General features: G+C 47.4%; 3 protein-coding genes across 3 annotated transcripts; 1 reads left to right on the forward strand and 2 right to left on the reverse strand.

The window, feature by feature from the left end:
• Positions 1 to 297: 297 nt before the first annotated feature.
• Positions 298 to 1,515, reverse strand: H6S33_008539 (uncharacterized protein; the record flags this gene model as incomplete). Its single annotated transcript, XM_044839898.1, has 6 exons — positions 298 to 329; positions 384 to 482; positions 538 to 699; positions 754 to 933; positions 995 to 1,206; positions 1,265 to 1,515. The coding sequence occupies 6 exons, from the start codon at positions 1,513 to 1,515 to the stop codon at positions 298 to 300; spliced, it is 936 nt and encodes a 311-aa protein (XP_044688084.1).
• A 3,774-nt stretch (positions 1,516 to 5,289) lies between these two features.
• Positions 5,290 to 6,200, forward strand: H6S33_008540 (uncharacterized protein; the record flags this gene model as incomplete). Its single annotated transcript, XM_044839899.1, has 3 exons — positions 5,290 to 5,629; positions 5,685 to 5,856; positions 5,915 to 6,200. 3 exons carry the CDS (start codon positions 5,290 to 5,292, stop codon positions 6,198 to 6,200), a joined length of 798 nt encoding a protein of 265 aa, XP_044688085.1.
• Positions 6,201 to 11,980: 5,780 nt separating this feature from the next.
• Positions 11,981 to 13,973, reverse strand: H6S33_008541 (uncharacterized protein; the record flags this gene model as incomplete). The annotated part of the gene is made up of 7 exons (XM_044839900.1): positions 11,981 to 12,150; positions 12,205 to 12,329; positions 12,396 to 12,773; positions 12,833 to 13,247; positions 13,305 to 13,531; positions 13,587 to 13,722; positions 13,796 to 13,973. The coding sequence occupies 7 exons, from the start codon at positions 13,971 to 13,973 to the stop codon at positions 11,981 to 11,983; spliced, it is 1,629 nt and encodes a 542-aa protein (XP_044688086.1).
• Between the last annotated feature and the right edge of the window lie 1,560 nt (positions 13,974 to 15,533).

The raw sequence follows: 15,533 nt of genomic DNA on the forward strand, positions 1-15,533 counted from the left end.
GGTGGGCAGATCTTCTTTTACGGCAGTAGCACGTTTTGTGGGGCTGTCTTTTGGTTTTTGGTTTTTTTTTGGGTGGGCGTTAGAGAGCCGACTTTGGGGGGCCGTCATTTGGTTCTTTGGGTTTCGAAGAAACGAAATTTCTGGCATGTTTAGGCGTTGTTGATTTCATCTTCGTTTTATACCCTACTAAACGGATTTCTTATTTTAAATAAACAGAATTGAATTTCGTCAAGTAAAAGTACATGAATTCGTTCATCACAATTAAAATTAGACGCAAATGCTAACACCCATGGGTATTTAAGTTGATGATGGGCTTGTCAAGACGTTTCCTACAACAGCAATCAGTATCTGATATCTTGGGGACACAATATGAAGTAACATACCTCCATCGGGATATAACACTTGTCCATTAAGGAAGACACCTCCAGGGCCAGCAAGATACAATACCGCAGCAGCCATATCTGCATCACCTCCAGTGCGCTCTACAAAAGGATCATTAACAATCACTCGAAATATTAATGCCCGGGGATTACTCACTAGCAGGAAGGCTCTGTCCCATACCCTTAAGCTCCGACTTTTGATTCTCGTCCGAGCTGTCGGCAGTCATCTCACTCGGGAAGATACCAGGTGCGATGGAGTTGACACGAACTTTGCAATCGGCGAATGTGGTTCCCAACATCCGTGTCAGGTGGATAAATCCTGTATCAATGTCAATACTTGGACGTCACCATGCCGATGGAAGAGATTAAATACCGGCTTTAGAAGTGGCATATGCGAACTGTCCTGAGCTGCTTCCTTTCAGAACGCCGGAGATGGAGGTGATGTTGATGATGGATGCTGAGTAACCTAGTGTGTTTGCAGTTCCTTTTGACAAGAGTGGCAGGAATGCAACCGAGCAGAAGAACTGGGCCGTCAGGTTTGTCTCGAAAGTTTCTATACAATAATAAGATTATTTCACAATCGCCAGTGAGAGAAATCGGGGGATAATACTAACCTGCCCATGACTCCGGGGTTGCTTTCCACAGATGCTCGGTGATGGAGTCGGCATTGGAGAAATCTGGCTCTCCAGTCTTATATGACGTGGTTTGCTTCTCCTTTGCAACACCGGCATTGTTAACAAGGAGATGAATACCGTTTGGCTCCTTCTCCTTGATCTCGAGGGCAAGACGTTTGATATCTTCCTTATCCGTGATATCCGCTGGTGCCCTAAATATTCACCACTATCAGTTTCTTCATATTCACCCCAATTACAGGAACAACATACGCAATAATCTTTCCAGCATTTGGGCCACCCTTGCCTGAATACTTCTCTACAACCGTATCTAGTGCCTCCTTACGACGTCCGGAAATATAAACTGTCGCTCCGTTGGCTACCAGCGCCTGGGTTATCATCAACCCAATACCAGTTCCACCACCCGTCACGACAGCTTTAAAGCCACTGACGTCGAAGAGCTTCGATGCGAGGAGCCCGGTGTTAGGGTGAGCCGAGGGATCTAAGGATGTATAAGAAGCCATTGCGTTTTTAAAGGTATGGGTATGGATCAAAGTAAAGTTTTTTGGCACAACTGTTGGACGAATTGCTGTGAGTTTAAAGATATGGGAACGCATTCCTATTCTCGCGAGGAACTATATAAATATCAGATCCTCCTCTGTCCGCATATGCTCTGTTTATATTATAAACCAACCTCTGCGGATTTCATATCTCGCTGGCTGGGAAACATTTCCGAAGGGCTTAGATGATTTTGATATTACTATACAGGTGACCTCATACCTGGCTAATAACTGTGTAATGGATCATTACCTGCATCCACAAACGACATACAATAGTAGTTAGTAGCGGGGCGGCAGCATGGCTCGATTTCACTTGCGCTTTACACTTTGCTGCGAAATAGGTACCTACACATCCTGGATGTATGACGTCTATGTTTGCCATGTCTTGGTAGCAGTAGCGGGAAAGGGCCGAACGGATCTAAACCGTTGCCCCGGAAACAACACCGGTCGTTGTGGTAACCCTAACCTTAAATGTATAATTGCTTATTTAACAGTCTACGATTCACATGGATTTTAAGAACATATCTATAGATAAGTTATGAAAATTAGACATTTTACTTTCTTATGTAGTATAGAGTCGGGAGTTGTGGTGGGGTTCATACTATTTCGTGGCGCTTCTTGACACACCGAAAAGACAGCTAAACGGACAAACCTTTGACCGGAACGGACGGGTAAATACATACAAGGTGATGTGAAAGCGCGTGGCAGATTTCTTCTCACTCTCCTCGCCATAACGAGTACCCGAGAAGAAGAATTAACTGGCCCACCCCCCTGATCGCTGCTGCCTATATATGTACCCCTGATTGCGACTCCGAGGGGGGGGGTAGAAATTTAAGCTGCCCTATCCAATAAGGCCGCGCGCGTGGAAATCAAGCTTTTTGGGGGGTTTCAGATCATGAAACCGTTTCGACACTTACTGTTATTATTGCATTTCCTCTTGTGGTCGAGGTCTCGTGACAGAGAGAGCGCTGGCCATGACTACATGAAGCTTTGTCAGCAGAGAGGGTCTAACTTTAGATACAGGCCTGCTGAGTACTCTCGAGTACTAAACCCTGGGGCTGACGATAAATATAGAACCACGATAGCCACGATGCTCTAGTCTATATTCTCTGTGGATATAACCTAAGCCTGCTGCAGAAGCATATGTATGTGGGAAGCTTAAGTCACGACGCGCAGAAAAAAGAAGGCTGTCAGACGGGATGGAGAGCACAGTGAGCCGTGGCCGATTTTGTGATGCTCTCTCGACTGTGGTCTGCGGTCGAACAATTTAAGCTACTCTTTACGTACGTGGCTGTATGCACGTGGCTTACAGACTTCAAGTGTCTTATCCGTCCGATACGAACAACTTGCAGCGATGGAGACGAAAAAAAGACCAGTGGGTTTTCTTTTTTGATGCGCTTGTGATGTCCGAGGAAATCTCGAATCAATTTGGACACGGCAATTGAGCCTGTAAAACTGCTAGATAAGCGCGACAAATATCCTGGACATGAATCTGCGACATCAACTTTTAGGGTCGGGTGATAAATTGTGATTGATGGCCCGCTCGGTGGCGCTAGAGAATGGGCCTAACGGAGAAGCGCGCGCTATATATAGTGAAATTTTTAGCGTTCGTGGTTCTAGCGTTACACATATGTCTTCCTTTCGTAGGACAAGGAAATGTCAATGAGAAAGAAAAAAATGAATTGCCTGGAGGCGGTTCGAACTTGATAGCAACACCCCGTTTCGATCGGGGGACCTCCGGGTTATGAGCCCGGCGCGCTTCCGCTGCGCCATGTTGCTGTTAGAACAACTTTGAGAATTGCTATTTGAGCAAACTTTCGTAGTGTATGCATGACTCATTAGCATACCCCGGAGTTTTAGCTTCGATGGTAATTTCTTTTTAGCGTGGCCCGAGACGTGGTCCCGAGACATGGAGTTTCTCTGCCACGAGTCTCTGTGATGTCTCTCTCCCTCTACAGATGTAGGTTTGCTCGCCTGGACATCCATTTACAAATCCTAAATTCCTAATTGCCCTGGTTTTCTGCGGCACGAGTCTAAACTGGACTTGGGGCTAGGTCAAATTGGTAATTACTAGGACTAATGCATTCCACGTTCGGTTCTAGTCAGAAGGGCTCATGCACAGTAAGATCTTGTTCGAAAGGAGACTTTTCTCGCCTAAGGATTCTATGTACTGTCAATCGATATGAAAACAAAGTATCACCCGTCACAATTTTTGGCATCCACAAGAAAAGCGGTCATAAAGATGCTGACCGCGCAAATATACACATGTAGGGCGGTGACGACACGCCACACATTACATGTACAGATTCTGGTAGAATTAATGCGAAAGTGGGTTTTCCGTGACCCGATAGTCCCATTGGCCCTCAAAGGAATTTTTGCAGTGAGCACGGGCCAAGAAACCCACCCTTTTAGTTCTGACTTTCGCAATAATTCTACCGGATACTGTAGTACGCATCCGTTTTCGGTATTACTCTGTTTGACCCTTCTAACCGTATTCTGCACATTTATTACTGTGATGGCATCCTCCTTGGCAGACACGTGAGCTAGCCCAATAGAAAGAACCGAGTGATCCACTGTGATGCGTGGTCCTGGCAATTTGACAAACGGGGTCGAGCGTTTCAGCTACGCAGATTATTGCCCCGGCCAGGTTAGGGTTGAGGATAAACTGCCCTCGACCAGTAGCATCGGCGGAAACTTGTTTTTCTTTGAGCCGCCTGCCTGTAGCAGTCCCCATATGTGAAACCTGCATTGTATCTTGTTCCTGAATTTTTCTCTCTCAAATTGGCAAGTTGGGGTGTGGCACACCGCCCCCAGCTAGCTGCGTCGCCTACCGATTTAATCCAGCTATCCGTAAAGGCGCTGTACTCTACAAGTACAAGCAAGACCCTTACAAACCCACGCGCCTTACCGAAAACCAATAAAAAATCGGGTAACTTTATTTATATACCCTGAGCGCTTTTTTCCTCAGCCCTGAGAGGGGTAGATCGCGGGTGGCTTGGCAGGGAGAAATTTAAATCTGGCTCAAAGTGGAAAGACCGCGCCACGATCGCAACTAAGCACTAGCCACCAGCGTTACTGTTTTCTTCGACAGCTTTTAGAAGACTCCCCACTCCAAAAGGGAGTAAGAGACATCACAGTGAGAAAAAAAATTGGTAAAACGGCTGTGTAGGTGAAGCGAGAAAAGAAAAGCAATCACGGGTATTGACTGACAACAACTTTAGGTATCATCATCATGCGTTTAATCCTTTTTCTCAGGGGTACATACGTTTTGTGCCAGCTGGTTGCGAGCGGCATTCTCGTCCAATCGATCCCTCCCACAGGCAACTCACAACAGTATTCTAGCTGACAGAGCCACCGCCGCCAACCACCACAACCCACAGCGTGGAGTGGGGTGCCAATTCAATTAGGTAGCTAGTGAATAGGGATCCATGTTTAGAGCAAGAAAAAAGTGTGTAGGTGTGCCTGTCACATAGAATAGTGCCTTTGTGGGTGCAGTTTCGGAGTCAATCCAGGCAGGGGAGGGGCGGGGGGTTGGCGACCACATTCAAGTTGTAGGATGCTGTGGCTATATAACTACATAGCAGATCCTTTGCAAGGGTCCTCCCTCTCACACAGTTACAAAAAAACTACATAAACTACAACTTCCCTCCAACATCTACACGACACTCAACCCACCAACCAGTCAAAAGACAGTATCTACTACAGCCTCCCAACACATACACGCACACAACAGCAGCAATGTATTTCTCCAGCTCTAACGTCTTGTTCGCTTCCCTAGTATCTTTGATCGCCGTCAACAGCGTCACGGCGACGACCTTCTCAACTAATACCAAGATCGACGCCCTGACCGAACAGCAGGTGCTCGCAATCGCTCCTAACTCTGCGGATTGCACCAAAGCTTCATTCCCTGATGAATGCACAAACGCCACTGTTGCAACGGAGCAACTTAACAAAGCCTTCAAGGCATACAAAGTTTGGTCGCTGGGCCCAAAGGCGGCGCTAGCATCGCTCATCGCATTTGAGTCTGGCGACTTTGTCTACAATATCAATCATTTCCCTGGAAGGCCTGGACAAGGAAGTTCGTATAACTTTTTTCCCGGTGAGCGTAGGATTTTTGCTAACAAACTGAATAGCCAAGGCGATGTTGATGTTCAAATGGGTCTACAAATTTGCTCTCTGGTGCGGGTTTGAGGATGAAATGTCCACTATCGTTGGGAAGCCTGCTGGAGACGTCACCGAAGCCGAGACCGCTACTTTCAGCAATGACACCATGAAGGCCGTCCGTGCGCTTGTTCTTCCCGTCAAGTATGTCTCTAGCTCCCATGCCGCTTTAGGATATCCATGCTAATATCTCTTTTTCCAGCTTCACGTTCAAAGCTGCACCATGGTATTTGGTCAAGCAGTGCAAACGTGAGCATTATACAGGACTCATCACCGATGGTTACGAGGGTTTCAAGAACTACATCGAGCTGTGCATCGAGGCAGGCGATATCACCGAGGACAGGACCGCAAAGTGGTGCACAGCGATCTCGGCCTTGAAGCCAGCTGATATGGACATGCCAACCCAGTGCACCGCAACATCTAGCACCACAGCTGCTGCTTCTGTGGTCGCATCTCCTACGGCTACTGCTTCTCCCTCAGGCTATTAAGTGGAGCGTGATGTGGGGGCGTTATGAATGTGATGGATGGTGGTGGTGGACATTGACTGTATTTCTATAACTGGTTGCTTATTATGTAGCCGATAACTTTTATTACGCATTATCCCTTGGTTATTCCTTTTTGGGGGGGTCATTTCCTTTGTCATTGTATGTACTTTTAGAATTTACATTTCTGGGGGCATCTGTACAAAATTATTTCATTAAATTTCTACTTCGATGCAATCTCTGTAAAATGAATCAACTACATATTATTCTATTACTTTTGATCCTTTTGCACTTGTGAACCAACCAATGATTCTTGAGCGTCCCCAAAATGTAGAGAACTCAACGGCTCAAAACCTAACCCTGGTGATCAGATTATCTCTCTCTCTAGTCGGGAACGGCATCACGGTGCACCGACCAAACACGCCAAGACTACGGTCAGGAACGACCGGGGTGGTTACGGATATATTGACCGGGCCAGGTCATAGCTAGTCTTCATTGCACAGTAGTTCGCACGGTATCACATGTCCCCTCCTGTTGGTACAGATCATGACCGAATCTGCGCGTTTAAGATTAAGCTTCGTATTATTCCCTGAATACTCCCTTTCTTTAAGAATGGGGGAGATGCAGCGCGGAATTCACGTTGCGGCGGAACTGGCAGCCGAGACGGGGATGGATAGTACAGTCTGGTGTACCTTAGGGCTTACTTGAGCACTAAGCTTACAAAGAGCTCAACTATGGGGCTACGTGCCGTATTGGAATTTGGAGGTTGCTGTATGTATATACGTAGTTGTAATCGATAAGGGGTATGGCAGAGCTTCTTCCGGGTGGCGATTGCCGAAAGGTATGGAGATATATTAACTTGAGGTTGGTGTACGGGCAGTGTGGATTAAGACGTTAGTAGTGCTTGTTCTGGTGATTGGGCCTCGTTCCTGAGATGATGCTGGTCCTGCAGTACTGCACTGTCGAACATGCCAAATCTCGCAAGAGCCTGGAAATGGCCTTTAGATGGCAACGGCCTCTGATTCGCGCCTATTCCCCAATTACACCAAAATGAGCCACTCCTTGCAGCGTGTATATATTTCCTGGTTCTCCTTGCCTGTCTGCCCAGCGAGGATACCATGGCCTCGATCGTTGGATAGCCGCTCTGGGGTTTCATCTGATAGGCCCTGTCTCCCAACACTCCGTTGCAACTGGAAAGGGATCCTAGATTACCAGCGACAGGCCACACCTATCACGTCCACCGCCTCATCCAAAGGCCTCGTCCCTGTCAAGATTGCAGGAACATCCGAATTAACGAGCCAGAGAAACCGTGACCATGGGAACACGCGATTCGAGACAGGGATGACGTTCTAGCGTGGAGCTTAGTTCCAGGGACGAAGTGTTGAGCCGCACTAAAATCTCTTTCACTTTACTGAGTGGGCCAAATAGCAAAAAATAATATTGTTTTCACAGCAACATGGCGCAGCGGAAGCGCGCCGGGCTCATAACCCGGAGGTCCCCCGATCGAAACGGGGTGTTGCTATCAAGTTCAAATCGCAGTGAATTCACTTTTTTTCCACCGGAATTAGATTTTTTTTTATTTTTTTTTGACTCATCTCGATAATACAGTTCCTTCATTTCTATGGATAACAAATATACTAACCAATCCTCCAAGAATCATGAATCCATACTATCACTGGCTACAGCAAAAAATCGCATCCAATGGTACTGGATAGACCTGGCCTTAGCGCGTTCGGTGCAGAAAGAGGTGCTGCGTACCGGCAGCAATAACCGTAGAGCACTGGGGCTCTCAAGAAGATTCGTCATTATACTCTATTTCTCATTAATCCCTCGTGCATGGTGGTTTCAGTATTTGGAACGACTTCTCAAAATGGCGCCAAGACACCGAGATCTCGTGTCACCAGTTGTACAGCTACACAGCCACTCCCGTTATAAGTTTATGACCTGGATATTCTTATCAAGAAAGATGTAGGTATCAGCATACGTCTAAAGTTACCATACAAGCTTCAGTCGCATTGTGGGGAAAGTGCCTCCCCCACATCACTAAAGTACCTAAAATTAGGATCGATATCGTATCAATACGCCATTGGACCGGCCGATCGTGTGGGGGAATCAAGTGGTTCTATCATAGTAATATTCCAGCCAATACTACGATAGAACAGGAGCAGCTCTACGGCGGCTTCTTGAAGCAGAAAGAGGTGGCTTTATGTAGAATTCGTATTCTCATATGGGGTGGCCGGGTTTCGGTGGTTGTAAGTTGTCTACACGGCACCAACTTCAGGAGCTACTCATGGATTTAGCGGAAATATACTAGCATATCTGTATCACTTCTCGGTGTGGTCCGGTAGAAAAACCACGGCAGGTTCGAAGGACGGCATTGGGGTGCTTCGGCCCTGTTTACCTTTGGATTTATCCGCATTCTATGTAACACCATGGGGTTTACCGTGAAGTGCCTTTGGAGAAATATTAACGGAAGATTGGGATACGGCATATTGCCCCCACCATGCTGCATACGTTGGTAAGTGCAAAGTGCAAAGTGTTATTAGATTATTTATGGATTCTGAGGAGGATGGGTTTGCGCGGCCTCGATACAACGGCACAAGAACGCTTTGACATGACGGTGATAGTGACAGACAAACCTCACTCAGGTATCGAATAGACTGGACCTGTGCCCATAGCTCTCTCTAGAAACATGGTGCAATTGATCGACCTAGAACCTGGTTGGGCTCTCTTGTGCGAGGCCCGAATCTGAAGTGTGTTCGTAACGTTGTCCGGAGTGAGAATATCAATAGAATATATATCTATTATAGCCGCCCTTGATCGAGTTACTAAATCGGTAATGAAGTTTTCTTTAGAGGCTGACAAAGTATTGCATTGAATGATAGGATGTTGGGAGGAAAGGAAGAATAGAATCCTCTGATAAGGGAGGGTGAGAGAACACGTACCGTCTGGACAACATGGAGGTTGTCCGATGCTAACAAAAAAAATGACAAGCGGCAGAGAATGTGAATGGCTAAACGCTACATGCAATGTACTAGTAAAAGAAAAAGGGAGACAAGACTAAGTTATTGTACCGAGTTTCCTATCGTCTCGTCTCGTCTCGTGCCACACTATAGTTAAAATTAGAATAGTCAGCGTCATTTCCTATCACTCGGGACTTACCAAAGTGGCCTGAAAATATCTCGCATTGTGAAAAAACTGGTTTCTCCAGGTCTCTGGATAAGATATCCAGATCAGGTCTCGAAATTTCCAGTCCCACTTGCAAGGTTATTTGGAAGCCAGAAAATCAACAATTTCGTGTAGCGCCGGTATCGAGTGATGGTTTGTGAATCGGGCTCTTAATTGTAACCTTCTGGCGGTTCTAGAAAGCCCGTTTGTGCGCCAAGTGTCCTTTTCGCGATTGTGACAGATTGTCCACACATAAATGTGAAATGTCGCATCTACACGTGCCAGCTATGGCCAGGGAATTCAGGAACATGGCGTAAGTACACCATCCTCGAACATCCGTTCCAAGTCATGTTCCATCGCCAGACAGTAATTCTGAGCTTCATGTAGGAGTAGAAAGAAAATGAGAAAGAAGATTGAAGAAATTCATAAGTGTGTCCTCTATTTTGCAGAGAGTTTTGTTTTATTATGTATGGCCAAGTCCCAAACCCGAACCTCCATGGTGGGTAGAAGCTAACATCAGGAGCCTAGAAACAGCTCCTATCTCTCACCCTGTCTGCCCTCACGATGCACTTTATTTCATATCTATCCGTGGTACTCAATTCTCGTGCATGGCCTCATACGTTGCCTATTTGAATATGCCTGAATGGTCCATCTAGCATCCGAACGGACTTCAGCCGATAGAATTATACCACATAAAGGAAGGAATTATAGCTAAATGCTGCCTCGTAGTTTCTCGTATAATAATGGACAAAGTCTGTTCGGTGAGGCGGTTGAAAAGCCGAGTGAGTATCTATGATCCTATATATGAAAATCTTTTCTTCGATTCTAATGAGGGTGTAACGTATCCTAGAAAGCTACACACGGACTAGAGCTACATGGCATAGGAGTGATTGAATGGGCATGCACCGCCGGCCAGCGAATCCGGAATTTTCTATAGTCGCTAACCAGCGGCGGTGGTAACGTTGAATGTTCTTGGTACTGACCACCCAAACCTGTTTTAAGATTATTGTAGGGTCTTGGCAATTCCTATTCTCAAGACTGAAGAAATCTGGTGTCGGCTTTTGCTATGCAAAAAAAAAACTCTAAAGCAGATGACACGTGCGCACCCACCTCAATGATGGATATATATGCAGCAACAGCATATATGAGCTAGAGGTAGGCAAGAGAACTGATCAGCGGCGTTATACCGGACATGAGCAGGAGGCCAAAGTGGCTTTTCGAGTTTATTTCTTTAGCCTGGAGAATTACGCGAAGACCGATTCTTCCCTTTCGACTTAGTACTGGCGGGGTATATTGGGTGGGGAAGAGGAGAGAGATGTACCGTTATCTATACTACCCCGCCCGCCCGCCCGCCCTAAATCTGCGGGACTATGATAATCTAGCAAGTCAGATCAGCCGATGAGTCCCATGATCAGACTGGCCAGGGATGAAATCAAAAGAAATCAAACCTCGAACGAAGGGTTCGGGTTGGGTTAATCTTTTCAATTATACTCGGGGAGAGAGAAAAACTGGCGGTTTAATTTCAAACGCGATGGGGTAGGTAAGCGAGCCTGGGATTTTGGCAAACGAAATCGGATCTTTCCTTAGATGAACGAAAATTCCGATTCTTCATGAAGGGCGAGTGATGGCGTGTGAGTATTCCTTGGCTCTTGGCGCACCGGGCATTTGCTCTCTTGGTTCTTCGAGCAACCTGAGCGGGATTGGTGAGAACAGAAGAGTTGAATTGTTACCATTACTCTAAAGTGCTCTACCAGATTAGAATATTTGTGGCTTTCTGCGTGCATAGATATTGGGATATAAATTGTCTCAGACGGGACGTAGGATATGCGGTGTCGGGTACTAAAAATAAACAGAATGTCAGCTCGCTATGGCCCGCACCTCACTGGCCGTGGTGGCTTTCCCAACAGAACAAGAGAGCGGAATGAGGGAAGGAGAGAGAGAGAGAGAGAGGGAGGGCTATATATATAGTAAGCAAGAATTCCCTCTCTGAAGATCTTGCCCGATATTAGGATTTAGCGAAACATCAACGGTCGACATATATATATATATATATTCCAGGATGAGGGTTATTTCGGTTCACTGGATATCACTCGCGCATCTGTTGCGTCGCAATTCGTCTGCTAATGTGGGGAACGGAGGGTTCATGGGGGTTGGATTGTGCTATCGGGCGCACTGCTAGCTTTCCTCTCTCGATAGGCCCGAGCAGATGCAGTGCAGAAAGGTGGCAAGTGCAAATTCCCCAGACCGTCGTCGCACTTCTCATCACCAGATGTCACACGAGTACAAGTACAGACATCGCCAGCTCTCTTAATTCTTCGATCAGTGTGTAACTAGGTTTTATTTGTGCTCTCACTAACAAGCATTCATCTATCCAACATAAGAGAAACCCCATCACCATCATCATCAGCATCACGACCAGCCGATGACCCTCTCTCTCTCCCCCCCCAAACAAGAAGAAACCGAAAACTCCAGAGAGAAAGACCCGAGTAAAGACAACAAAAGAAAAGGAAAACACGGTTGTTTTCGTCTAGGTTATTCTATATATACACCCTTACAACTCCAACACCAGAACCAAAGGAAAGCGAAAGGAAATGAAAGAGAAAAGAAAGGGAGTGACATTAAGCTGGCGAAACCTCCGCTGACTGGATGTAGGTCTCGGAGTTGAAGGCGGAGGACTTTGGCTGGATCTCTGTGCCGGAGGAGGTGGCGTATCTACTTCTGGCACGGATTCGGGGACCGAATTTGTAGAAGAGGAGTGGGATTGGTGCGAAGGCAACAAGGAGACAGGCTAAGGGTTTTGTTAGCAGGAAGAAGATATCGAATGATGGGGATGAGGGCTCACCTAGTATAGTACCGGCCCATTCGGCACCAAGGTTGCCGTACATCTTTGGCATAAACAGCGGGAAGCCGAATGCAAACAGACACCTGAGGAGAGTGGCAGAAGCCATGCAAGAGGCCGACATATCACTGAGACCCACAGTTAGTCTCCTAATTCCAAGACAATATCAAAGCAGAAGATGAAGAGATACTCACAAATACGCCTCTCCCAGATAGCCGAGAACACACACAAACATGGTGACCATGCTCCATCCAAACGGCACTCCCGAAGCAACTGGCCACATCCAGTGCACATCCTTGAATCCAGTCCACGCAAACCAAAAAGCACTGATGGGTGCCACAACACTCGCTACAATTGCCAGCGGGAGTCTTCCCTCAGGGTATGCACCCATGATTCCCATGGCCTCACGTGCGTGGCGCTTCTTGAGGTAGAAGTGCTTGTTGCCAAGTGCGGCCGTGGGCAGCGAGAGGAGGACGCCGAGCCCGATGCCAAGGAAGGTGAGACCGGCAGGACCCTGCTTCCATCCGTAACGGCCTGAGAAGACGTATGGGTAGGCACCAAAGTACAGGAACCTATGATCCGTCAGTATCAGGCCATAGTAAAGAGAAGCGGGAAGAAGAGGGAGACTTACAAGATACCATAGATCAAACTCAGGTACATGCTCATCAAAAGTACAATCGGATCCTTGATCAGCAACATGATCGGCCTGCCCATACTTCCGAAAACCTCCCCCCACCCAGCCACGGCCTTGACAGCCTGCTTCTTCTCGATACCAGCGTCCATGCCGGGCTCCATGCTGATGTCCTTGAAGTTGACCTTCCTTGACTCACGCTCCAAGATCAGAGGGTAGAAGGTTTCCGGCAACCAGAAAAGAGTAAGCCCGAGTATCCCCGCTAAGATCATCATGAACCAGATGATCCAGCGCCATGATTCGAGGACACCACCGGGAGCGTACTGCGCTAGGTAGCCACCGGTAACGGGGCCAGCGACAGGACCAAGGAAGGCAGAAAGAATGAAGAACCCGAGAGGGATTCCGACTTCCTCAGCTATAAGATGATGAATTAATACTTGACTTTGAGGCGAAAGAAGGGTCGAGAACTTACTGGTATAAATATCAGTAAAGGACCCAGCAGCAACCGTCAATGCAGGTGACGCCAGGAACCCGCAGATGAAGCGGACAATGACGTGAGCCGCGAAGCTATCTGTGAGCGCGATGGGGATGTGGAGGATAAAGAAGAGGAACCAGGTTGGCCGGTAGATCCTGTTGCGGCCGTAAACCTCACTCAGAGGGGCAAAGACGATGGTTCCGCAGGCGATACCGAGAAGATATCTATTACTTTTCATTAGTATCCATCCAGGGAAGGAAGGAAGAGGACGATACTTACAAACTAAGGGAGAGAATGGCAGCAACCCTGGTGATCTTGAAGTAGGCTTCCATGTTTGGGATAGCAGGGGAAACTACTGAGGCACTCATTGTGACGATGAAAGTCATGACGGACATGATGGCCGAAATTTTTATCTCTTTTCAAGTCATTTCCATCAGCGTGAATTCAGATGAGAGAAATAGTCATCAACCCAAGAGATGATAGCTTACTCTTGCCATTTGGCCAGTTCCTCGGCGAGAGTACTGGGTCTACTGCCTTCTCCTCTTGAAGCGCCGGTAGCATCAATTGTGGCCCTTCATTGAGTGTGGTGTCATTGCTGAACAGCGAGTTTTGGGAACTGGCAATGGGTGTTGCAGTGGGGACGTTGAGTGTTGGTGATGAAGACATCTTGTCAGGTAAAGTCTCTATCCGTGTCGTTTGGGTGACTGGCTAGTTGGGTGACTGACTGATTAAAGAAGAAAAAAAAGAGCGTGTGGAGAGATGTGGTTTATATCTAGTACGCTCTACGTCTCTACGTATAATGGAAAATGCCTGGCTGTGTGGTTATCCTTGGCACGACACCCGCGAGTTACAAGAATGGCTACAATCAATATAGTATGTGCCTCTTGACTTCCCTGGTCGATATGAGGGAGGCGGAGACGCATAAGACATGGCATAGTAGAGCAGGTGTGTGGACCGCACCATCCATGACCACCCATCATCATTACCCACGTCCGTTGCACACCCAAATCGGGGACGAATATTAGATGCACCCGCAGTAGCAGCAGGCCCTGGCCGTTTCTACTAGCAGTACTCTACAGTAAGTGCCGCTGGCATGGATGCTAGTCTATCAATTCAGCCACAACAGCAACCAAACCCCAGACCAAGCCGAAGGACTGCTAGACATAGGAATGCAAGATCGATCCACGAATCTCGCTGGCTTCACATCACGTTCCATTCCGGTCTGGCTACGGATAAAAACACTCAGGATTAGTACGTAACGAGACTCCCAATTCTCGAATCTCTTCTTCCAGAAGGGCGCCAAGACGACCCCAAAAGATAGCCTTGACGCATGTTGCCCTACCGCCACATGTAGACATTGGCTACAGTACTAGTGGATTGAGTAAATACCAGCAACGGCCCGTCAAAGAACCAAAGCATCGGGACAACATGCCCATATCAGACTGTGCGGCTGAGAATAGAGAGCAGAGAAGGAGGCACGGAGGTGAGCGCTCTATGCAGGTTGGGTAGGTAGGTTCGTATGTGGTGCACCAGACGCCAATAGTACTTGCGACAAAGCGGTGGAAAAAAAATTTCAACCATTGTTTTGTTGTCTATATTCCGGCCCAGACTTTGGTCTGGATATTTTGCTGGTGGTGGCTTGATTACTCCGAGAAGCCCGACTCTCGCCAGGTCACATACGCTGCGCTACACTACTCTACATTTTTGTTTTTGCCTTCACGGTAGAGGACAGGGCAGAGGAGCCACATCAGAAACTTTTGTCAAAGATCGACCCATTGGTAGCGATATGCTCCCGCACGGGGGCTTTGAATTCTGGAAGAACGCCAGATGTCCGCTAGTTAATCTGACCATTCTACCGCTTTGGGATTGCTGTGGTGGATTTTGTGCTTCTAGGTTTCGCTGTGGAGGATTGATTAATCTGGTTTGAGAGAGAGAGAAAGTCAGTTAGAGTGGCACTGAGATGATCTACTCTAACGATGCCTGTGGCCGTAGGGTACAGTGCCAATGCAGCGGACGGGTACTTGTCCTGCGGCGGCGGCGCGGGAAGACGGACATGGCACATATAGAGTAGGCACGGATAAACAGGGGGGGTTTCGAGTCAAGATCAAGTGCTTGATGACGGCGCTCTTGAAAGTCTTGATTACCAGCAGTGCTAAAAATACGCACTTTGAGTATTCATGTCATTTACTAGTTGATGGGTTCATTCGGGATGAGGCTCTAGAACCG

The sequence above is a fragment of the Morchella sextelata genome (genome assembly GCF_020137385.1).
Source record: "Morchella sextelata strain SCLS chromosome Unknown scls_26, whole genome shotgun sequence".
NCBI lineage: Eukaryota > Fungi > Ascomycota > Pezizomycetes > Pezizales > Morchellaceae > Morchella > Morchella sextelata.